The following is a 24,284-nucleotide window of genomic DNA, read 5'->3' as shown; positions in this document are numbered from 1 at the left end:
CGCTATATATATATACAGGGATAACCTTATATAAGTGTTTTTCCCCTTATAGCTGCTGTATTGTTTATACTGCGCCTAATTAGTGCCCCCCTCTCTTTTTTAACCCTTTCTGTAGTGTAGTGACTGCAGGGGAGAGCCAGGGAGCTTCCCTCCAACGGAGCTGTGAGGGAAAATGGCGCCAGTGTGCTGAGGAGATAGGCTCCGCCCCTTTCTCGGCGGCCTTTTCTCCCGTTTTTCAGTGTAATCTGGCAGGGGTTAAAATTCATCCATATAGCCCTGGGGGCTATATGTGATGTATTTTCGCCAGCCAAGGTGTTTTTATTGCTGCTCAGGGCGCCCCCCCCTAGCGCCCTGCACCCTCAGTGACCGAAGTGTGAAGTGTGCTGAGGAGCAATGGCGCACAGCTGCAGTGCTGTGCGCTACCTTGGTGAAGACAGGATGTCTTCTGCCGCCGATTTTCCGGACCTCTTCTTGCTTCTGGCTCTGTAAGGGGGCCGGCGGCGCGGCTCTGGGACCGGACTCCATGGCTGGGCCTGTGTTCGATCCCTCTGGAGCTAATGGTGTCCAGTAGCCTAAGAAGCCCAATCCACTCTGCACGCAGGTGAGTTCGCTTCTTCTCCCCTTAGTCCCTCGATGCAGTGAGCCTGTTGCCAGCAGGTCTCACTGAAAATAAAAAACCTAAAACTAAACTTTTCACTAAGCAGCTCAGGAGAGCCCCTAGTGTGCACCCTTCTCGTTCGGGCACAAAAATCTAACTGAGGCTTGGAGGAGGGTCATGGGGGGAGGAGCCAGTGCACACCAGGTAGTCCTAAAGCTTTACTTTTGTGCCCAGTCTCCTGCGGAGCCGCTATTCCCCATGGTCCTTACGGAGTTCCCAGCATCCACTAGGACGTCAGAGAAAACATCAATGCTTTACTGTATTTCTCTTACATTAAAATAAATCTAATGATAATACAGCGAGTTCTAATTTAGGCAAACTATTTATTAAAATCAGTTTAAGTATAGTGCCAATAAAGAAAACCTGTTCCTCACATTAGCTCTACAGATCCTCACATTAGCCCTACAGATCCTTGTGTTAGCCCTACAGATCCTCAAATTAGCCATACAGATCCTCGCATTAGCTCTACTGTTCCTCACATTAGCCCTACAGATCCTCACATTAGCACTACAGATCCTCACATTAGCTCTATAGATCCTCACATTATCCCTACAGATCCTTGTATTAGCCCTACAGATCCTCACATTAGCTCTACAGATCCTTGCATTAGTCCTACAGATCCTTGTATTAGCCCTACAGATCCTCACATTAGCACTACAGATCCTCACATTAGCACTACAGATCCTCACATTAGAACTACAGATCCTCACATTAGCTCTATAGATCCTCACATTAGCTCTACAGATCCTCACATTAGCCCTACAGATCCTCATATCAGCACTACAGATCCTCACAATAGGCCTACAGATCTTCACATTAGCCCTTAAAAATCCTCACATTAGCCCTACAGATCCTCACATTAGCTTTACAGATCCTCACATTAGCCCTACAGATCCTCACATTAGCCCTACAGATCTTCACATTAGCCCTACAGAGCCTCACATTAGCCCTTCAAATCCTCACATTAGCCATACAGATCCTCACATTAGCCCTACAGATCCTCACATTAGCCCTTCAAATCCTCACATTAGCCCTACAGATCCTTACATTAGCCCTACAGATCCTCACATTAGCTCTACAGATCCTCACATTAGCTCTACATATCCTCACATTAGCCCTACAGATCCGCACATTAGCTCTACAGATCCTCACATTAGCGCTAAAGATCCTAACATTAGCCCTACAGATCCTCGCATTAGCTCTACAGATCCTCGCAGTAGCCCTACAGATCCTCGCAGTAGCCCTACAGATCCTTGTAGTAGCCCTACAGATCCTCACATTAGCTCTACAGATTCTCACATTAGCCCTACAGATCCTCACATTAGCCCTACAGATCCTCACATTAGCTGTACAGATCCTTGTATTAGCCCTACAGATTCTCACATTAGCCCTTCAGATCCTCACATTAGCACTACAAATCCTCGCATTAGCTCTACAGATCCTCGCAGTAGCCCTACAGATCCTCGCAGTAGCCCTACAGATCCTCGTAGTAGCCCTACAGATCCTCACATTAGCCCTTCAGATCCTTGTATTAGCACTACAGATCCTCACATTAGCCCTACAGATCCTCACATTAGCTCTACAGATCCTCGCATTAGCCCTACAGATCTTTGTATTAGCCCTACAGATCCTCACATTAGCACAACAGATCCTCGCAGAAGCCCTACAGATCCTTGTAGTAGCCCTACAGATCCTCACATTAGCCCTACAGATCCTTGTTTTAGCCCTACAGATCCTCACATTAGCTCTACAGATCCTTGCATTAGTCCTACAGATCCTTGTATTAGCCCTACAGATCCTCACATTAGCACTACAGATCCTCACATTAGCACTACAGATCCTCACATTAGTACTACAGATCCTCACATTAGCTCTATAGATCCTCACATTAGCTCTACAGATCCTCACATTAGCCCAACAGATCCTCATATCAGCACTACAGATCCTCACATTAGGCCTACAGATCTTCACATTAGCCCTTAAAAATCCTCACATTAGCCCTACAGATCCTCACATTAGCTTTACAGATCCTCACATTAGCCCTACAGATCCTCACATTAGCCCTACAGATCTTCACATTAGCCCTACAGATCCTCACATTAGCCCTACAGATCCTCACATTAGCCCTTCAAATCCTCACATTAGCCCTTCAAATCCTCACATTAGCCCTTCAAATCCTCACATTAGCCCTACAGATCCTCACATTAGCCCTTCAAATCCTCACATTAGCCCTACAGATCCTTACATTAGCCCTACAGATCCTCACATTAGCTCTGCAGATCCTCACATTAGCTCTACATATCCTCACATTAGCCCTACAGATCCGCACATTAGCTCTACAGATCCTCACATTAGCGCTAAAGATCCTAACATTAGCCCTACAGATCCTCGCATTAGCTCTACAGAACCTCGCAGTAGCCCTACAGATCCTCGCAGTAGCCCTACAGATCCTTGTAGTAGCCCTACAGATCCTCACATTAGCTCTACAGATCCTCACATTAGCCCTACAGATCCTCACATTAGCCCTACAGATCCTCACATTAGCTGTACAGATCCTCACATTAGCCCTACAGATCCTCGCATTAGCTCTACAGATCCTCACATTAGCTCTACAGATCCTTGCAGTAGCCCTACAGATCCTCGCAGTAGCCCTACAGATCCTCGTAGTAGCCCTACAGATCCTCACATTAGCCCTACAGATCCTTGTATTAGCCCTACAGATCCTCACATTAGCCCTACAGATCCTCACATTAGCTCTACAGATCCTCGCATTAGCCCTACAGATCTTTGTATTAGCCCTACAGATCCTCACATTAGCACAACAGATCCTCGCAGTAGCCCTACAGATCCTTGTAGTAGCCCTACAGATCCTCACATTAGCCCTACAGATCCTTGTATTAGCCCTACATATCCTCACATTAGCCCTACAGATCCTCACATTAGCTCTACAGATCCTCGCATTAGCCCTACAGATCTTTGTATTAGCCCTACAGATCCTCACATTAGCCCTACAGATCCTCACATTAGCTCTACAGATCCTCGCATTAGCCCTACAGATCCTCACATTAGCCCTACAGATCCTCACAGTAGCACTACAGATCCTCACATTAGCTCTACAGATCCTCACATTAGCTCTACAGATCCTCACATTAGCCCTACAGATCCTCACATTAGCGCTACAGATCCTCGCATTAGCGCTACAGATCCTCGCATTAGCCCTACAGATCCTCACATTAGCTCTACAGATCCTCACATTAGCTCTACAGATCCTCACATTAGCTTGACAGATCCTCACATTAGCTCGACAGATCCTCACATTAGCGCTACAGATCCTCGCATTAGCTCTACAGATCCTCGCATTAGCTCTACAGATCCTCACATTAGCGCTACAGATCCTCACATTAGCTCTACAGATCCTCGCATTAGCTCTACAGGTCCTCACATTAGCCCTACAGGTCCTCACATTAGCCCTACAGATCCTCACATTAGCCCTACAGATCCTCACATTAGCTCTACAGATCCTCACATTAGCCCTACAGATCCCCACATTAGCTCTACAGATCCTTACATTAGCCCTACAGATCCTCACATTAACATAAGGGAGTAAATCAGGTTTCTACGTCATTACATTGATACAGCAGACAAAACTCTGGAGCCTATGATTGTAGTGTGCAAAAGAGACTATTTACTACAGCTATTACAGGAGTCAGAAGTGCTTTACATACATCAAACATATGGTACATTGGGCCTAGGGCATGCATGTCCAAACTGCGGCCCTCCAGCTGTTGAGAAACGACACATCCCAGCATGCCCTGACACAGCTTTAGCATTCTCTGACAGCAAAACTGTGTCAGGGCATGCTGGGATATGTAGTTTCACAACATCTGGAGGGCCGCAGTTTGGACATGCCTGGCCTAAGGGGTAATTCAGAGTTGATTGTAGCAGCAGATTTGTTAGCAGATGGGCAAAACCATGTGCACTGCAGGTGGGGCAGATAGAACATTTGCAGAGAGAGTTAGATTTGGGTGGGTTATATTGTTTCTGTGCAGGGTAAATACTGGCTGCTTTACTTTTACACTGCAGTTTAGATTGCAGTTTGAACACACCCCACCCAAATCTAACTCTCTCTGCACATGTTATATCTGCCTCCCCTGCAGTGCACATGGGCCCTCATTCCGAGTTGTTCGCTCGCGAGCAGTTTTTAGCAGCCCCACAAACGTTATGCCGCCTCCCACTGGGAGTGTATTTTAGCTTAGCAGAAGTGCGAACGAAAGGATCGCACAGCGGCTACAAAAATAATTTTGTGCAGTTTCAATGTAGCTTCAGACCAGTGGAGGAAATAGCGTGCGGTGGGCCCAGGTGCGACAAAATGCTTTGGGCCCCCCCCACATCCCATCCAAGTCCACCCCCTCACCCCTGGAGAGGATCTGGTGAGGGGGACCTGCTCAGGGCCAGAGAAATGGATACCTAGCAACAGTGCCGTAACTAGACATTTTAGCACTGTGTGCAAGAAACGGCATCGGAGCCCCACCCCTACATGCAAAACAGGGGCAGTGCGCGCCGTAGGTGCGCGCAAAAATACATAGTGGCGTGGCTTTGTGGGGAAGGGGTGTGGCCACAAAATAATACCAATTCATAAAACGGTGCACAGTAGTCTCCATTCTTCAAATTACGCCGCACAGTAGCACCACTACACCAGGTAGAGACCCTTTTACACCTTACAGCGGACAGATTCCTCTTTTTACACATTACGGCAGACAGCGTCCCGTTTTTACACTTTACGGCAGACAGCGTCCCCCTTTTTACACATTACGGCAGACAGCGTCCCCCTTTTTACACATTACGGCAGACAGCGTGCACTTTTTACACATAACGGCAGACAGCGTCCCCTTTTTACACATAACGGCAGACAGCGTGCCCTTGTTACACATAGCGGCAGACAGTGTGCCCTTGTTACACATAGCGGCAGACAGCGCACACTTTTTACACATAACGGCAGACAGTGTGCCCTTGTTAAACGTAGCAGCAGACAGCGTACACTTTTTACACATAACGGCAGACAGCGTCCCCCTTTTTACACATTACGGCAGACAGCGTGCACTTTTTACACATAACGGCAGACAGCGTCCCCTTTTTACACATTACGGCAGACAGCGTGCCCTTGTTACACATTACGGCAGACAGCGTCCCCCTTTTTACACATTACGGCAGGCAGATTCCCCCTTTTTACACATAGCGGCAGGCAGATTCCCCATTTTTACACAAAGCGGCAGACAGTCCCCCGTTTTTACACATTGCGGCAGGCAGATTCCCCCTTTTTACACATTGCGGCAGGCAGTCCCCCATTTTTACACATTGCGGCAGGCAGATTCCCCATTTTTACACATTGCGGCAGGCAGTCCCCCGTTTTTACACATTGCGGCAGGCAGTCCCCCGTTTTTACACATTGTGGCAGGCAGTCCCCCATTTTTACACATTGCGGCAGGCAGATTCCCCATTTTTACACATTGCGGCAGGCAGTCCCCCATTTTTACACATTGTGGAAGGCAGTCCCCCGTTTTTTCACATTGCGGCAGGCAGTCCCCCATTTTTACACTTTGCGCCAGGCAGATTCCCCCTTTTTACACATTGCGGCAGGCAGTCCCCCATTTTTACACATTGCGGCAGGCAGATTCCCCATTTTTACACATTGCGGCAGGCAGATTCCCCCTTTTTACACATAGCGGCAGGCAGTCCCCCATTTTTACACATAGCGGCAGGCAGGCCCAAGAAAGAAAGAAAGAAAGAAAGAGACAGAAAGAAAGAAGAATTATTCTTACCCTATCCGCTGGCTCAGGCTCCTCGGTGCAGCATCAGACGATTCCCGGGATGGAGAGAAGGAGGAAGAGGGAGGTGGAGGAGGGAGCCGCAGCAGCGCTGTGTTATTGGTGGAGGCGCTGCTGCTGCTGCCCCTCTGCTTCACTATAGGCTGTTCTCAGAAGACAGCCTATAGTGAAGCAGAGGGGCAGCAGCAGCAGCGCCTCCACCAGTAACAAAGCGCTGCTGCGGCTCCCTCCTACACCTCCCTCCTCCTTCCCCCGTACCGCTGCTCCTCTCCTCTCTCCGGGCGGCTGTGTGCTGCGGGCAGCGGTTGCCCACAGCACACAGCGGCATGTAATGAGTCAGTTTGACTCATTACATGCTTTGGGCCCCTGGACAGAGGCGGGCCCCAGTGCAACGCACTGGTTGCACTGGCGGTAGTTCCGCCTCTGCTTCAGACCTGCTCAGCGCTTACGATCACTTCAGACTGTTCAGTTCCTGTTTTGACGTCACAAACACACCCTGCGTTCACCCAGCCACACCTGCGTTTTTCCTGGCATGCCTGCGTTTTTTCGAACACTCCCTGAAAACGGTCAGTTGACACCCAGAAACACCCTCTTCCTGTCAGTCACTCTGCGGCCAGCAATGTGACTGAAAAGCTTCGCTAGACCTTGTGTGAAACTACATCGTTCATTGTAATAGTATGACGTGCATGCACATTGCGCCGCATAACGAACGAAAGCAGCTAGCTAACAACTCGTAATGACCACCATGGTTTTGACAATCTGCTAACAAATTTGCTGCTACGATCAAGACCGAGTTAGGCCCATTGTACATAGGCATTAGAGCACGTTGATTAACATACAAAAATAATTAAGAACAACTAAAACCTAGAGAGCACAATAAGCGTAATGCAGGGTTGGTTTTTGGGTAATATCCTCTAAGGCAGAGGTTCTCAAACTCGGTCCTCGGGGGCACACACAGTGCATGTTTTGCAGGTCTCCTCACAGAATCGCAAGTGAAATAATTAGCTCCACCTGTGGACCTTTTAAAATGTGTCAGTGAGTAATTAATACACCTGTGCACCTGCTGGGTTACCTGCAAAACATGCACTGTGTGTGCCCCCGAGGACCGAGTTTGAGAACCTCTGCTCTAAGGGTTATATACATACTTGCCTACCTGACCCTCTCCATGAGGGAGAAAATGCTCTGTTCCTCTTGGTAATGTATGATTACCATCACCTGTGGTGAGCTAGTTAATTGATAAGAAAGGTGTTTCACCACAGGTGATGGCAATCATACATTACCAGGAAAGTCCAGGAACAGAGCATTTTCTCCCTCATGGAGAGGGTCAGGTAGGAAAGTATGGTTATATATTCTACCCATGAAAGGTACCAGATGAGGCAGCCGCCTTGGGCACACTATGTAGGATTACCTTGGGTGGAATAGGTCACACCCAAAAGAGATAAAAAATTGTTGGTTGCAGCATCTTAGCACTAGGAGTAATGTCCCAACATAACCATCAGCTCCATGTATTTTTCATCACATCCACAAGCATACCAGGTGAGGCAGTCATGTTGGGTGCACTACAAAGGTTATGCTTTGAGAGATAAACCGTACAAGAACCCATGTCGTATATGGGAAAACTGACGTGTGTAATAGTATACTATACCCTGTATGCGTAGATCCACATGAAGGGCATCCTGCCCATGGATGAAGCATACGAGGCAGCCATCTGGGGTGCACTGGCAGGGTGTGTAAACAGTGGAGGTACAGCATGCTGGTATAGCATACAGTGGGGACGGAAGTATAAGGCAACAAATACAGTAAAGAAACAGTGAACATCAATGAGACCTCTGGGGGTCGAGGGAGATTATTAGGGGGGTTAAAACATGTTAAATCAAAAGCAAATAACATAGTCTCTTTAGGGATCTGCAGTGTTGCTGCAGCCCCAAGGAGGAGACTGCTGGTCTGTTGGCAGGGAGGGGTCACGTTTATGTGACCGGCGGTCAGGAGACTGTCGCTCACAATGCCGATGCCGAGATTCCAGCATCTAACAGTCCCGCTGGTCAGCATGCCGACCAACAGGGACTATTCTCACTTGTGGGTGTCCACGACATCCATGCAGTGGCAATAGAACCTGTGGTGAGCACAGGAAGCCACGAGTCCGCTGTGTGGCAAGCACAGCGAGCCCACAAGGAGCTTCGTTGCACTCGCCCCCCCCCCCCATCCCCCGCCGGCAATCTGTCAGGATCCCGGAGGATCTATGAGGATCTATGAGGATCCAACCCATCTACCGTGTTTCCCCGATAATAAGACACTGTCTTATTTTTTTTTTTTTGACAAAAAACACCATAGGGCTTATTTTTGGGGTAGGGCTTATTTTAATTAACATTACAGCCATCATGCCCCCGGTCCTGCTTTTACAGCCCCCAGTCCTGCTTTTACAGCCATCATGCCCCCAGTCCTGCTTTTACAGCCACCATGCCCCCAGTCCTGCTTTTACAGCCACCATGCCCCCAGTCCTGCTTTTACAGCCCCCAGTCCTGCTTTTACAGCCATCATGCCCCCAGTCCTGCTTTTACAGCCACCATGCCCCCAGTCCTGCTTTTACAGCCCCCAGTCCTGCTTTTACAGCCATCATGCCCCCAGTCCTGCTTTTACAGCCACCATGCCCCCAGTCCTGCTTTTACAGCCCCCAGTCCTGCTTTTACAGCCATCATGCCCCCAGTCCTGCTTTTACAGCCACCATGCCCCCAGTCCTGCTTTTACAGCCCCCAGTCCTGCTTTACAGCCATCATGCCCCCAGTCCTGCTTTAACAGCCACCAGTCCTCCTTTTACAGCCACCATGCCCCCAGTCCTGCTTTTACAGCCCCCAGTCCTCCTTTTACAGCCACCATGCCCCCAGTCCTGCTCCTCACCTACAGCACTTTCCAGTTCGTTTCTTCTTCTTGCTTCTTCTTGCTTTCCGCCAGCGCCGCTGCTCCGCTCCCGCCATGTACAGAAGCCGCGTGATGTGCGCGGTGACATCATGCGCAGGTCGCAATGCATCCCTGAGACTGGGAGCTGGAGTCTTCAACGGCTGATACAGTACCATACTGTACAGCATCCCTCAAGCAGGGCGGTGGTGAAGGGGGTTAGCGGGGGTGGAGCTGGGGGCATTGAATTTAGTGCACGGACTCAGGGAACGGGAATTTTGATAGGGCTTATTTTCGGGGTAGGGCTTATTTTGGACCAGTTTCCAAAAGCAGGGGTAGGGCTTATTTTCGGGGTAGGGCTTATTATCGGGGAAACACGGTATGAGGATCTATGAGGATCCAACCCATAGAGAGTATAGGAGCCTCTGTAGCCCACACATACTGCCAGTCTGGAGAGAGGGGCCGCCGTTCAGGTAGGTAGCATGGCCCTTGAGAAGGGACAGGTGCAGGTGAATGCTGGCAGTGGGGTAGCATGCAGGCTGCAAGATGGAGGCCATTGTCCGGTCCTGGTGTTCTATCGTGAAGTGCTCGCTGCCGATAGTGTGTGGTCTGGTATTTGCCACCGCCCCGCGATGACCCTGGGTAGAGTTCCAGTGATCATCAACTTTAGAGTGGAAGGCCCTGGCATGGCGGCAAGGAGCGTGACCCTGTCCTCAAATCCTCCAGCTCTTCTTACGGAGCAACTGGGGAACCCAGTGGTGTGAGCTTCTATATCCTGACATATTTGTCTGTCTTGTTTTGTCCGTTCTCGTTGTTTTGATAAATATATATACATGGTCGAGTCACATTGTTAAGACCACCAGCTAATAGCCAGAGCAACTGCCATGTGCAGCACGGACAGCAGCTAGATAGGCTGGGAGTGACTCAGTAAGGTGCTGGTAGGTTAGCACAGGTACATTTTGACGCAGACGGTCTACCCACCAAGCCAGTACACAGCACGTGAGGTACTTCATGGGCTACATGCTGCCAACGTCAAATGTAGGAGGTGGTCATAATAATGTGACTTCTCTTCTGTTTCCTATTTCTCACTGGTGGATTATACAACCTGTGGCCTCATATTAGTCATTACAGTATGCTGTTATCTGTTGTAAAATGAATGTTTCTATAATAAATTTAGAGGGGACTCTAAATATGCAAAAATATACTGTATGTCTCAGATGGTTTATTTTACCCAGTATACAGTATAAATCCCATGGGAAAGATATGTTATAAATAGTATTATAACATACGTATTGCTTCTGCCACTATTTAGGTAATTAGGCTGTGATTCTTTAAATACCTGTGTCTTTAATTTTTTTAACTTTAATACTTTCTTCCTAGGTATATTAAATTTATAGAAAGTAATATATTGGTATGGTTTATATAATTATTTCATTTGGTTTGGTTTATATATAGAGATGAGCGGGTTCGGTTCCTCTGAATCCGAACCCGACCGAACTTCAGGTTTTTTACACGGGTCCGAGCAGGCTCGGATCTTCCCGCCTTGCTCGGCTAACCCGAGCGCGCCTGAACGTCATCATCACGCTGTCGGATTCTCGCGAGGCTCGGATTCTATCGCGAGACTCGGATTCTATATAAGGAGCCGCGCGTCGCCGCCATTTTCACACGTGCATTGAGAGTCATAGGGAGAGGACGTGGCTGGCATCCTCTCCGTTTAGAGAAGAGAGAGACACAGTATTTTGGGGAGCATTATTAGGAGGAGTACTACTATACTGTATACTACTATACTTCTTGCTGAAGTGATATTTATACTAGATTAGATAATAGATAGTGTGACTGTAAGTGTATTATCTGACTTGTGGGGGAGACACTGACAGTGGGGAGCAGTTAGAGTCTGAGAGCAGGACTCAGGAGTACATATAACGTACAGTGCACACTTTTGCTGCCAGAGTCAGTGCCACACTGCCATTGTTGTGACCACACTGACCACCAGTATAATAATATATTTTGTGATTGTCTGCTTAGGCCTCGGAGTACTAGTTGCAAGTTGCAACGTGACCTGAAGTGACCACCAGTTTAATAATCAATCACCACCAGTTTAATATATATATATATATATATATATATAATTGTATATAATATATATATATATATATATATATATATATTATTGTATACCACCTACCCGTGGTTTTTTTTTTTTTCATTCTTCTTTATACATACTACTATAGTAGCTTACTGTAGCAGTCTGCGGTGCTGTGCTGACCTGACAGTGTCCAGCAGGTCCGTCATCAGTCATTACATAATAAATATATATAGTACCTGTCCGGCTGCAGTACTAGTGATATTATATTGATTTCATCTCATTATCAATAATTTATCATCCAGTCTAGACTCTATATTAGCAGCAGACACAGTACGTTAGTCCACGGCTGTAGCTACCTCTGTGTCGGCACTCGGCAGTCCATCCATAATTGTATACCACCTACCCGTGTTTTTTTTTTTTTCTTTCTTCTTTGTACATACTACTATAGAGTATAGTAGCTTACTGTAGCAGTCTGCGGTGCTGCTGAGCTGACAGTGTCCAGCAGGTCCGTCATCAGTCATCATTACCTAATAAATATATTATCTACCTGTCCGGCTGCAGTACTAGTGATATTATATATACATACATATATATATTGATTTCATCTCATTATCAATCATCCAGTCTATATTAGCAGCAGACACAGTACGTTAGTCCACGGCTGTAGCTACCTCTGTGTCGGCACTCGGCAGTCCATCCATAATTGTATACCACCTACCCGTGGTTTTTTTTTTTTCTTTCTTCTTTGTACATACTACTATAGTATAGTAGCTTACTGTAGCAGTCTGCGGTGCTGCTGAGCTGACAGTGTCCAGCAGGTCCGTCATCAGTCATCATTACCTAATAAATATATTATCTACCTGTCCGGCTGCAGTACTAGTGATATTATATATACATACATATATATATATATATATATTGATTTCATCTCATTATCATCCAGTCTATATTAGCAGCAGACACAGTACGGTAGTCCACGGCTGTAGCTACCTCTGTGTCGGCACTCGGCAGTCCATCCATAAGTATACTAGTATCCATCCATCTCCATTGTTTACCTGAGGTGCCTTTTAGTTGTGCCTATTAAAATCTGGAGAACAAAAATGTTGAGGTTCCAAAATTAGGGAAAGATCAAGATCCACTTCCACCTCGTGCTGAAGCTGCTGCCACTAGTCATGGCCGAGACGATGAAATGCCAGCAACGTCGTCTGCCAAGGCCGATGCCCAATGTCATAGTACAGAGCATGTCAAATCCAAAACACCAAATATCAGTAAAAAAAGGACTCCAAAACCTAAAATAAAATTGTCGGAGGAGAAGCGTAAACTTGCCAATATGCCATTTACCACACGGAGTGGCAAGGAACGGCTGAGGCCCTGGCCTATGTTCATGGCTAGTGGTTCAGCTTCACATGAGGATGGAAGCACTCAGCCTCTCGCTAGAAAACTGAAAAGACTCAAGCTGGCAAAAGCACCGCAAAGAACTGTGCGTTCTTCGAAATCCCAAATCCACAAGGAGAGTCCAATTGTGTCGGTTGCGATGCCTGACCTTCCCAACACTGGACGTGAAGAGCATGCGCCTTCCACCATTTGCACGCCCCCTGCAAGTGCTGGAAGGAGCACCCGCAGTCCAGTTCCTGATAGTCAGATTGAAGATGTCAGTGTTGAAGTACACCAGGATGAGGAGGATATGGGTGTTGCTGGTGCTGGGGAGGAAATTGACCAGGAGGATTCTGATGGTGAGGTGGTTTGTTTAAGTCAGGCACCCGGGGAGACACCTGTTGTCCGTGGGAGGAATAGGGCCGTTGACATGCCTGGTCAAAATACAAAAAAAATCAGCTCTTCGGTGTGGATGTATTTCACCAGAAATGCGGACAACATTTGTCAAGCCGTGTGTTGCCTTTGTCAAGCTGTAATAAGTAGGGGTAAGGACGTTAACCACCTCGGAACATCCTCCCTTATACGTCACCTGCAGCGCATTCATAATAAGTCAGTGACAAGTTCAAAAACTTTGGGTGACAGCGGAAGCAGTCCACTGACCAGTAAATCCCTTCCTCTTGTAACCAAGCTCACGCAAACCACCCCACCAACTCCCTCAGTGTCAATTTCCTCCTTACCCAGGAATGCCAATAGTCCTGCAGGCCATGTCAGTGGCAATTCTGACGAGTCCTCTCCTGCCTGGGATTCCTCCGATGCATCCTTGAGTGTAATGCCTACTGCTGCTGGCGCTGCTGTTGTTGCTGCTGGGAGTCGATCGTCATCCCAGAGGGGAAGTCGTAAGCCCACTTGTACTACTTCCAGTAAGCAATTGACTGTCCAACAGTCCTTTGCGAGGAAGATGAAATATCACAGCAGTCATCCTGCTGCAAAGCGGATAACTGAGGCCTTGACAACTATGTTGGTGTTAGACGTGCGTCCGGTATCCGCCGTTAGTTCACAGGCAACTAGACAATTTATTGAGGCAGTGTGACCCCGTTACCAAATACCATCTAGGTTCCACTTCTCTAGGCAGGCGATACCGAGAATGTACACGGACGTCAGAAAAAGACTCACCAGTGTCCTAAAAAATGCAGTTGTACCCAATGTCCACTTAACCACGGACATGTGGACAAGTGGAGCAGGGCAGGGTCAGGACTATATGACTGTGACAGCCCACTGGGTAGATGTATGGACTCCTGCCGCAAGAACAGCAGCGGCGGCACCAGTAGCAGCATCTCGCAAACGCCAACTCTTTCCTAGGCAGGCTACGCTTTGTATCACCGCTTTCCAGAATACGCACACAGCTGAAAACCTCTTACGGCAACTGAGGAAGATCATCGCGGAATGGCTTACCCCAATTGGACTCTCCTGTGGATTTGTGGCATCGGACAACGCCAGCAATATTGTGTGTGCATTAAATATGGGCAAATTCCAGCACGTCCCATGTTTTGCACATACCTTGAATTTGGTGGTGCAGAATTTTTTAAAAAACGACAGGGGCGTGCAAGAGATGCTGTCGGTGGCCAGAAGAATTGCGGGACACTTTCGGCGTACAGGCACCACGTACAGAAGACTGGAGCACCACCAAAAACTACTGAACCTGCCCTGCCATCATCTGAAGCAAGAAGTGGTAACGAGGTGGAATTCAACCCTCTATATGCTTCAGAGGTTGGAGGAGCAGCAAAAGGCCATTCAAGCCTATACAATTGAGCACGATATAGGAGGTGGAATGCACCTGTCTCAAGCGCAGTGGAGAATGATTTCAACGTTGTGCAAGGTTCTGATGCCCTTTGAACTTGCCACACGTGAAGTCAGTTCAGACACTGCCAGCCTGAGTCAGGTCATTCCCCTCATCAGGCTTTTGCAGAAGAAGCTGGAGACATTGAAGGAGGAGCTAACACGGAGCGATTCCGCTAGGCATGTGGGACTTGTGGATGGAGCCCTTAATTCGCTTAACAAGGATTCACGGGTGGTCAATCTGTTGAAATCAGAGCACTACATTTTGGCCACCGTGCTCGATCCTAGATTTAAAGCCTACCTTGGATCTCTCTTTCCGGCAGACACAAGTCTGCTGGGGTTCAAAGACCTGCTGGTGACAAAATTGTCAAGTCAAGCGGAACGCGACCTGTCAACATCTCCTCCTTCACATTCTCCCGCAACTGGGGGTGCGAGGAAAAGGCTCAGAATTCCGAGCCCACCCGCTGGCGGTGATGCAGGGCAGTCTGGAGCGACTGCTGATGCTGACATCTGGTCCGGACTGAAGGACCTGACAACGATTACGGTCATGTCGTCTACTGTCGCTGCATATGATTCTCTCACCATTGAAAGAATGGTGGAGGATTATATGAGTGACCGCATCCAAGTAGGCACGTCACACAGTCCGTACTTATACTGGCAGGAAAAAGAGGCAATTTGGAGGCCCTTGCACAAACTGGCTTTATTCTACCCAAGTTGCCCTCCCACAAGTGTGTACTCCGAAAGAGTGTTTAGTGCCGCCGCTCACCTTGTCAGCAATCGGCGTACGAGGTTAAATCCAGAAAATGTGGAGAAGATGATGTTCATTAAAATGAATTATAATCAATTCCTCCGTGGAGACATTGACCAGCAGCAATTGCCTCCACAAAGTACACAGGGAGCTGAGATGGTGGATTCCAGTGGGGACGAATTGATAATCTGTGAGGAGGGGGATGTACACGGTGATATATCGGAGGATGATGATGAGGTGGACATCTTGCCTCTGTAGAGCCAGTTTGTGCAAGGAAAGATTAATTGCTTCTTTTTTGGTGGGGGTCCAAACCAACCCGTCATTTCAGTCACAGTCGTGTGGCAGACCCTGTCACTGAAATGATGGGTTGGTTAAAGTGTGCATGTCCTGTTTATACAACATAAGGGTGGGTGGGAGGGCCCAAGGACAATTCCATCTTGCACCTCTTTTTTCTTTAATTTTTCTTTGCGTCATGTGCTGTTTGTGGAATGTTTTTTGGAAGGGCCATCCTGCGTGACACTGCAGTGCCACTCCTAGATGGGCCCGGTGTTTGTGTCGGCCACTAGGGTCGCTTATCTTACTCACACAGCTACCTCATTGCGCCTCTTTTTTTCTTTGCGTCATGTGCTGTTTGGGGAGGGTTTTTTGGAAGGGCCATCCTGCGTGACACTGCAGTGCCACTCCTAGATGGGCACGGTGTTTGTGTCGGCCACTAGGGTCGCTTATCTTACTCACACAGCTACCTCATTGCGCCTCTTTTTTTCTTTGCGTCATGTGCTGTTTGGGGAGGGTTTTTTGGAAGGGCCATCCTGCGTGACACTGCAGTGCCACTCCTAGATGGGCCCGGTGTTTGTGTCGGCCACTAGGGTCGCTTATCTTACTCACACAGCTACCTCATTGCGCCTCTTTTTTTCTTTGCGTCATGTGCTGTTTGGGGAGTGTTTTTTGGAAGGGCCATCCTGCGTGACACTGCAGTGCCACTCCTAGATGGGCACGGTGTTTGTGTCGGCCACTAGGGTCGCTTATCTTACTCACACAGCTACCTCATTGCGCCTCTTTTTTTCTTTGCGTCATGTGCTGTTTGGGGAGGGTTTTTTGGAAGGGCCATCCTGCGTGACACTGCAGTGCCACTCCTAGATGGGCCCGGTGTTTGTGTCGGCCACTAGGGTCGCTTATCTTACTCACACAGCTACCTCATTGCGCCTCTTTTTTTCTTTGCGTCATGTGCTGTTTGGGGAGTGTTTTTTGGAAGGGCCATCCTGCGTGACACTGCAGTGACACTCCTAGATGGGCCCGGTGTTTGTGTCGGCCACTAGGGTCGCTTATCTTACTCACACAGCTACCTCATTGCGCCTCTTTTTTTCTTTGCGTCATGTGCTGTTTGGGGAGGGTTTTTTGGAAGGGCCATCCTGCGTGACACTGCAGTGCCACTCCTAGATGGGCCCGGTGTTTGTGTCGGCCACTAGGGTCGCTTATCTTACTCACACAGCTACCTCATTGCGCCTCTTTTTTTCTTTGCGTCATGTGCTGTTTGGGGAGTGTTTTTTGGAAGGGCCATCCTGCGTGACACTGCAGTGCCACTCCTAGATGGGCACGGTGTTTGTGTCGGCCACTAGGGTCGCTTAGCTTAGTCATCCAGCGACCTAGGTGCAAATTTTAGGACTAAAAATATTATTGTGAGGTGTGAGGTATTCAGAATAGACTGAAAATGAGTGGAAATTATGGTTTTTGAGGTTAATAATACTTTGACCAAACAACAAAATACTGAATCTGGCGCTCTGTCACTCCTAATCAATATGCTGCCAGCAACATAGGGCTACTCACCCCTATTAGATTAAAAATCAAACAAGCAAGAAAGAAAAGTTGCAGCGCATATAGATTAGAATTAATAAGATTCTATTTATTAAAACACATATAAGAATAAAAATATATATATTTAAACAAACTGTGCAATTTATACCACCGGCCGGTCAGTACATTTTTACAATAATTAATGCATGCATATATCAAATGTAGCATAAATTGTAACAAATTGCTTCCTCTCTGTTCAATCACTTTAAGCAATAAAATTATAATATAATCTGATATATCTGATAATTATACAGACTGGGTAATGCGCTCAGAAGTTTTTCCTTTGAGATTTATATATCAGTCATTTTTGGTGAAGAAGATAATGATGGTAAGATATATTTCTCACTTCAGGTGCGGGTAATTATGCTGTGAATAACTGCAACCTGTAATTGAGCCGGTGCTCTCACTGAAAATGTGTCTGGCCAGACGTAAATACAATGCGGTCTCACCACTCCTGTGCGTGGGTACTTTCACCTGGAATGTCCTCCCGGCTGCTGGTGCTCTCAACCTTTTATTGTGCAGTCATCTCTGGGGGATCGTATAAGCGGTGAAGAATTCCAATCGCATCTTAATGGAGTGTAGGATTTTGCTGAAAAGACCTCCGGACAGTTATACTGCTGTCCGGAGGTCTTTTCAGCAAAATCCTACACTCCATTAAGATGCGATTGGAATTCTTCACCGCTTATACGATCCCCCAGAGATGACTGCACAATAAAAGGTTGAGAGCACCAGCAGCCGGGAGGACATTCCAGGTGAAAGTACCCACGCACAGGAGTGGTGAGACCGCATTGTATTTACGTCTGGCCAGACACATTTTCAGTGAGAGCACCGGCTCAATTACAGGTTGCAGTTATTCACAGCATAATTACCCGCACCTGAAGTGAGAAATATATCTTACCATCATTATCTTCTTCACCAAAAATGACTGATATATAAATCTCAAAGGAAAAACTTCTGAGCGCATTACCCAGTCTGTATAATTATCAGATATATCAGATTATATTATAATTTTATTGCTTAAAGTGATTGAACAGAGAGGAAGCAATTTGTTACAATTTATGCTACATTTGATATATGCATGCATTAATTATTGTAAAAATGTACTGACCGGCCGGTGGTATAAATTGCACAGTTTGTTTAAATATATATATTTTTATTCTTATATGTGTTTTAATAAATAGAATCTTATTAATTCTAATCTATATGCGCTGCAACTTTTCTTTCTTGCTTGTTTGATTAATAATACTTTGGGATCAAAATGACCCCCAAATTCTATGATTTAAGCTGTTTTTTAGTGTTTTTAAAAAAAAACACCCGAATCCAAAACACACCCGAATCCGACAAAAAAAATTTGGTGAGGTTTTGCCAAAACGCGGTCGAACCCAAAACACGGCCGCGGAACCGAACCCAAAACCAAAACACAAAACCCGAAAAATTTCAAGTGCACATCTCTAGTTTATATAAGTATATAATAAGGCCGTACTATACTTTTTACACGTCTACCTATTTGGTGTCTCTATATGAGTTATTTGTAGGCTCTATGGGAACAGCTGTAACTGCATATAGGATATTTATATCAAATTCTCGCCATTTTATATGCAGTGCATCCGGAATGTATTCACAGCGCTTCACTTTTTTCACATTTTGTTATGTTAGTCTTATTCCAAGATGGAATAAATCCATTTTTCCCTCAAAATTCTACACACAGTACCTCATAATGACAATGTGAAAAAAGTTTTTTTTAAGATTTTTGCAAATTAATAAAAAATAAAAACCTAAGAAATCACATGTACATAAGTATTTACAACCTTTGCTCAATACCTTGTTGATGCACCTTTGGCAGCAATTACAACCTCAAGTCTTTTTGAATATGATGCCACAAGCTTGGCACACCTATCTTTGGGCAGTTTTGCCCATTCCTCTTTGCAGCACCTCTCAAGCTCCATCAGGTTGGATTGGAAGCGTCTTTGCACAGCAATTTTCAGTTTTCTCCAGAGATGTTCAATAGGATTCAAGTCTGGGCTCTGGCTGGGCCACTCAAGGACATTCACAGAGTTGTTCTGAAGCCACTCCTTTGATATTTTGGCTGTGTGTTTAGGGTTGTTGTCCTGCTGAAAGATGAACCGTAGTCTGAGGTCAAGAGCGCTCTGGAGTAGGTTTTCATCCAGGATGTCTCTGTACATTGCTGCATTCATCTTTCCCTCTATCCAGACTAGTCTCCCAATTCCTGCCACTGAAAACATCCCCACAGCATGATGCTACCACCACCATGCTTCACTGTAGGGATGGTATTGGCCTGGCGATGAGTGGTGCCTGGTTTCCTCCAAACATGACGCCTGGCAATCACACCAATCAGACCAGAGAAATTTGTTTCTCATGGTCTGAGAGTCCTTCAGGTGCATTTTGGCAAACTCCAGGCGGGCTGCTATGTGCTTTTTACTAAGGAGTGGCTTCCATCTGGCTACTCTACCATACAGGCCTGATTAGTGGATTGCTGCAGAGATGGTTGTCCTTCTGGGAGGTTCTTCTCTCTCCACAGAGGAATCCTGTAGCTCTAACAGAGCGACCATTGGGTTGTTGGTCACCTCCCTGACTAGGGCCCTTCTCCCCCAATCGCATAGTTTAGATGGCCGGCCAGCTTTAGGAGGAGTCCTGGTGGCAGAGCCGGCCATAGGCATAGGCAAAGTAGGCAATTGCCTAGGGCATCTGGTATGCCTAGGGGCATCAGCATCTTCTGCTGATTAAAATGATATGTGGCATGCCTACATTCTGTGTGTAGCATTTCATATGCAGATACAGCCACACACTCACACAGTATATAGGCATGCTGCATATAATTTTAATCCGCAGAAGCTGCTTGTGCATCCTAGCCACATAGCAGTGCAAATAAGATGCATTTTCATAAAAAAAGGTGTGCCCGACGTTAGCATTGAGGCAAGATTTATGAGGACACATCTGTATTCAAGCAGAGGCAGAGGTCACAGTGTTAGTGGAAGTGTGAGTGCTGTGTGCATGTGAGTGGGTTGGTTGTGCAGTAGTGTTCGGAATATGTGTAAGCAGCATTATGTGTGTCATGTAAAAATGCATTAATAATTATTGTGTGGCCATGCCCCTTGCCAGCAAAAACACAACCCTTTTTGGGCTGCGCGCCAAATGTGCGAACTGTTCCTATTTAAAATATAGGGGGTACAAACCCCAAAATAAAGACTGCTATGGGTTGATGGTGCTGAGAAAGAGGTGCAAGGTCAGAGGCGGAACCAGCGGTGGTGCTAGGGGGCAACAGCCAAAATCTTGCCTAGGGCATCATATTGGCTAGGGCCGGCTCTGCCTGGTGGTTCCGAACTTCTTCCATTTACAAATGATGGAGGCCACTGTGCTCATTGGGACCTTCAAAGCAGCAGATATTTTTCTGTACCTTTGCCCAGATTTGTTTCTCGAGACAATCCTGTCTCAGAGGTCTACAGACAATTCCTTTGACTTCATGCACTGTCAACTGTGGGACCTTATATAGACAGGTGTGTGCCTTTCCAAATCATGTCCAATCAACTGAATTTACCACAGGTGGACTCCAATTACCTGTAGGAACATCTCAAGGATGATCAGTGGAAACAGGATGCACCTGAGCTCAATTTTATGCTTCATGGCAAAGGCTGTGAATACTTATGTACATGTGATTTCTTAGTTTTTGTATTTTTAATAAATTAGCTAAAAATAAAAAAATAAAAACTTTTTTTCAAATTGTCATTATGGTGTATTGTGTGTAGAATTTGGAGGACAAAAGTGAATTTATTCCATTTTGAAATAAGGTTGTAACATAACAAAATGTGGAAAAAGTGAAGCGCTGTGAATACTTTCCGGATGCACTGTATTAGCAGTGCTTTCATGCTAGAAATGAACACTGTCATTTAAATATTCCATATGAATAATATCGTTATCACAGAATACACTACTCAACAAATTTAAAAAAAATCTCTGTATCTATGTGAATATGAGTGTTTGCCTAATCTAGGGGTTGGGTATGCATGACCGGCGGTCTCCAGCATGCCGACACTGGTATCCAGGCCGCGGAATACCACGGGAGGGGGGGTAAGCGCAACAATCAATGACAGTCTGCCGCCATCCTGCCTCCAACATCTTAGGACCCGTTCACATACGTGCAGAGCAGGTCCTGCACATGTGCAAAGTACTGATCATCGTTACTTTGCGCATGATAGCGCAGATACAACTGCACCTGAATGACCCCCATTGTGTTCATGCAAATATATTTGAAAGATTATCTCCTATAAATAGTCACAATGTTAAATATCCAGGTAGAGTGTCACTATAGCTGATGATACATTTACATGTACATATACTTAGCGTGACATATTTAAATAATACTCAACAGATGTTTAGTGCGTTGGAGCTGCATGTTACAAGGTGCAAGTTATCAAGTGTTGGCGTATACTTTCATAGTGACGTCTGTTGCGGAAAGAGATGTATGTAAAAGAAGGAAGAGAACTGTAAAGGTCCCCATACACAGGTCCGCTCCCTGGGAGGGCTTCATACGATTTGGCACTTGATGTGCCATTTTTTACATGCAATAAATTGCATGCGATTTGTCACATGTAAAGGACTCCCAAGGAGCTACCTGCGGGTAACAGGCTGCGGTAGCTGCAGGAGGCAGATTTCAAAATGCCTATTCAACTGATTGGGCGGCCGCTGATTCATTGGAATAGGAGTTTTGAAATCTCCTGCCTTCTGTCACTACCGCAGCCTCTCTCTCTGGCGGGGAAAGGATTGGTGGGGTCACGGAAGTGCAAAGCGGGGAGAGCGCCTCTCCTGCCTGCCGCTTTCCCCGATCTGCAGACTATAGGTGTGTGCCAGCAGTGCAGCCCGCTAGCACACACCTACGGCCCTAATCAGATGTGATACATCGCGGGTGCTAAAAAGCACCCACGATGTGTCACTGATGCATCCGATTCCGATAGATCATATGTGCTGCACATATGATCTCCACGCTCTGATCCGATGCACACGGGAACGCATCAGATCGGCTATCAAACACATCTGATTTGGCCTGTTTTCATCCAATATATCGGCCCGATCTGTGGGAATCGGATGAAAACAGGTAAAATCGGATCTGTGTATGGGGGCCTTTATGCGCACAGATGATACCACTGTAATAAATAATTAAAATGTACTAATATGGGCTGTTATAAAAAAAAAAACAATCCCAGTGTCCCACCTCATGAGACATAAATGAATTCTGGGAAAAAGGGGAGTAAAGGCTATATTTACAAAGCAGCCATGCTTTACCATTAATGTTAGTGCTGCATTACATTGTCACCTCAAATCTGGCGTGAAGTGGCGGATTAAAAAAGCTCCTGTTTCGTAAATATAGTTCTAAGGCTTTAAAGTGATGACTTTGGGCCTGGTGCCGCGTTGAACAAAATTAGCTCCCACATTGCTTACACAGAAATAGTTGCATATATTAGTCTGTATGAGATTGCTTTTTGCAATGCACTTGCTCCTTATCAGTAGGCTCAGTGTGATACTCATCATTTTCATGATACTTCAAATTTCCTGATACATTTATCTGCAGGAAAGTGTGAGGCCTGCTATGGGGCTGATTTTTGCACCCAACAATCAATTTATGTTCAGCCGGAGACATAAAGTCTAACATATGTATTATTCCTTTTTTAGGAAAATCACCAGGACTTGCACAACAGGCAGAAACTAGTGACTTCAGTACTTCAAAATCACCATGGATTCCACCACAAAATTCCCCTAAAAATCCTGTCAACAAAATATCAAGTAAGTACAGTATGGAACCCAACACACCTGCACTTGAACTTGATATACAATGTACTGTAGTGGTGTTGGCGATGAGACAGAATTTGTGAGGTAAATAGATTATCATGCATGAGACAACTGCTGATTATCAGATGGAACTTACACCTCTATATCTGTTTGAAGGAGCATGTCACTCGTGGTCATACTCTGTCTGCATTTTCTAACATGCACAATAATACTCCAAACAATTTAGTTAAGATTTTTATCAGGCAGTACAATTATTTTTGGGCCTCACAGTGGCACAGCAGGCCAATGTTCTGCTATTGTCTGCAATATCACAGTATATGGGGTGAGCGTTAAAGCAACGTATCACACTTAAAGGGATAAACAGTGAATATGTGACCAGAACAAGCACTGTATTGCAGATGGTTGAAATTTTAGTTACAGTATTTTATCAGTGTGAGTACTATAACTTTAAACATTATCATGATTAGAAACAAAGATGTAGGGGGTGGTTCAAACTGGCGCTGTGCAGCTCAGATGTAACAGATTTCGAATTAAATGTCACCACATTTAAATAAACAGACAAAACACAAGAAATTTGAAATACTGTCGTACACCACAAGCGCTAAGGTAAGTAGAATATCACCATAACATCCCTTTTGAGTTGCATGGAAGGTTCTTAGGTCGAAATTGTGTCTCCAGTTCTAATCAATTGTATGTAAGGTCTCCAAACATAGTTGACATGAAAGACAGGATAACAAAAAACAACCAATGTGTGGTAAATGTTGTCAACACTTAAGCAATAGAAAAAGAAATCAGACTCCTCTATAAAACTAAGGTGGATCCAAAGCGTACCCCACTCACACTCTAAAGAGGAGGCATTAATCGCATCACGGTTTCTTTATGTGGTTAACCTTTCAATTTCTTATAACACCCAGTGTGATGAATAGGGAATTCAGCCCAACACCTCAATCGTTTGTTGTGGATTCCCAATGGAGGCAGATGATGCGTACCCCAACACTCACACTCAAACGGTTGATGTAAAACACATAAAGGTATCTTTCTCTCCTTAGGGGATAATAGTAGTCTGTAATGGCGTACCACAACTCACAGTGTGGACTGCTGTACACCTCCTCTCAAGGTATCTTTAGGTCCTGGACAGGGATTTCAGTTTGTGGTTTTAGCTTTGTTCATGGAAACTCCCAATGTGCATCATATGAAAAAAGAAAACAAGCA

At 46.0% G+C, this 24,284-nt stretch overlaps 1 protein-coding gene across 4 annotated transcripts in view; it reads left to right on the top strand.

Moving 5' to 3' along the window:
• ADAMTS14 (ADAM metallopeptidase with thrombospondin type 1 motif 14) overlaps window positions 1-24,284 on the top strand; it is a 363,846-nt gene that overhangs the window by 324,434 nt on the left and 15,128 nt on the right. For all 4 annotated transcript variants that reach the window (XM_063961436.1, XM_063961435.1, XM_063961437.1 and 1 more), the window contains exon 21: window positions 22,956-23,066. In XM_063961436.1, the coding sequence (XP_063817506.1) occupies window positions 22,956-23,066 (111 nt within the window). The remainder of the gene's footprint in view (window positions 1-22,955; window positions 23,067-24,284) is intronic.

The sequence above is a fragment of the Pseudophryne corroboree genome, chromosome 3 (assembly GCF_028390025.1).
Source record: "Pseudophryne corroboree isolate aPseCor3 chromosome 3, aPseCor3.hap2, whole genome shotgun sequence".
NCBI classification, from domain to species: domain Eukaryota; kingdom Metazoa; phylum Chordata; class Amphibia; order Anura; family Myobatrachidae; genus Pseudophryne; species Pseudophryne corroboree.
The sequence above is the reverse complement of the archived record's forward strand: the minus strand, read 5'-3'. Positions and strand labels throughout refer to the sequence as shown.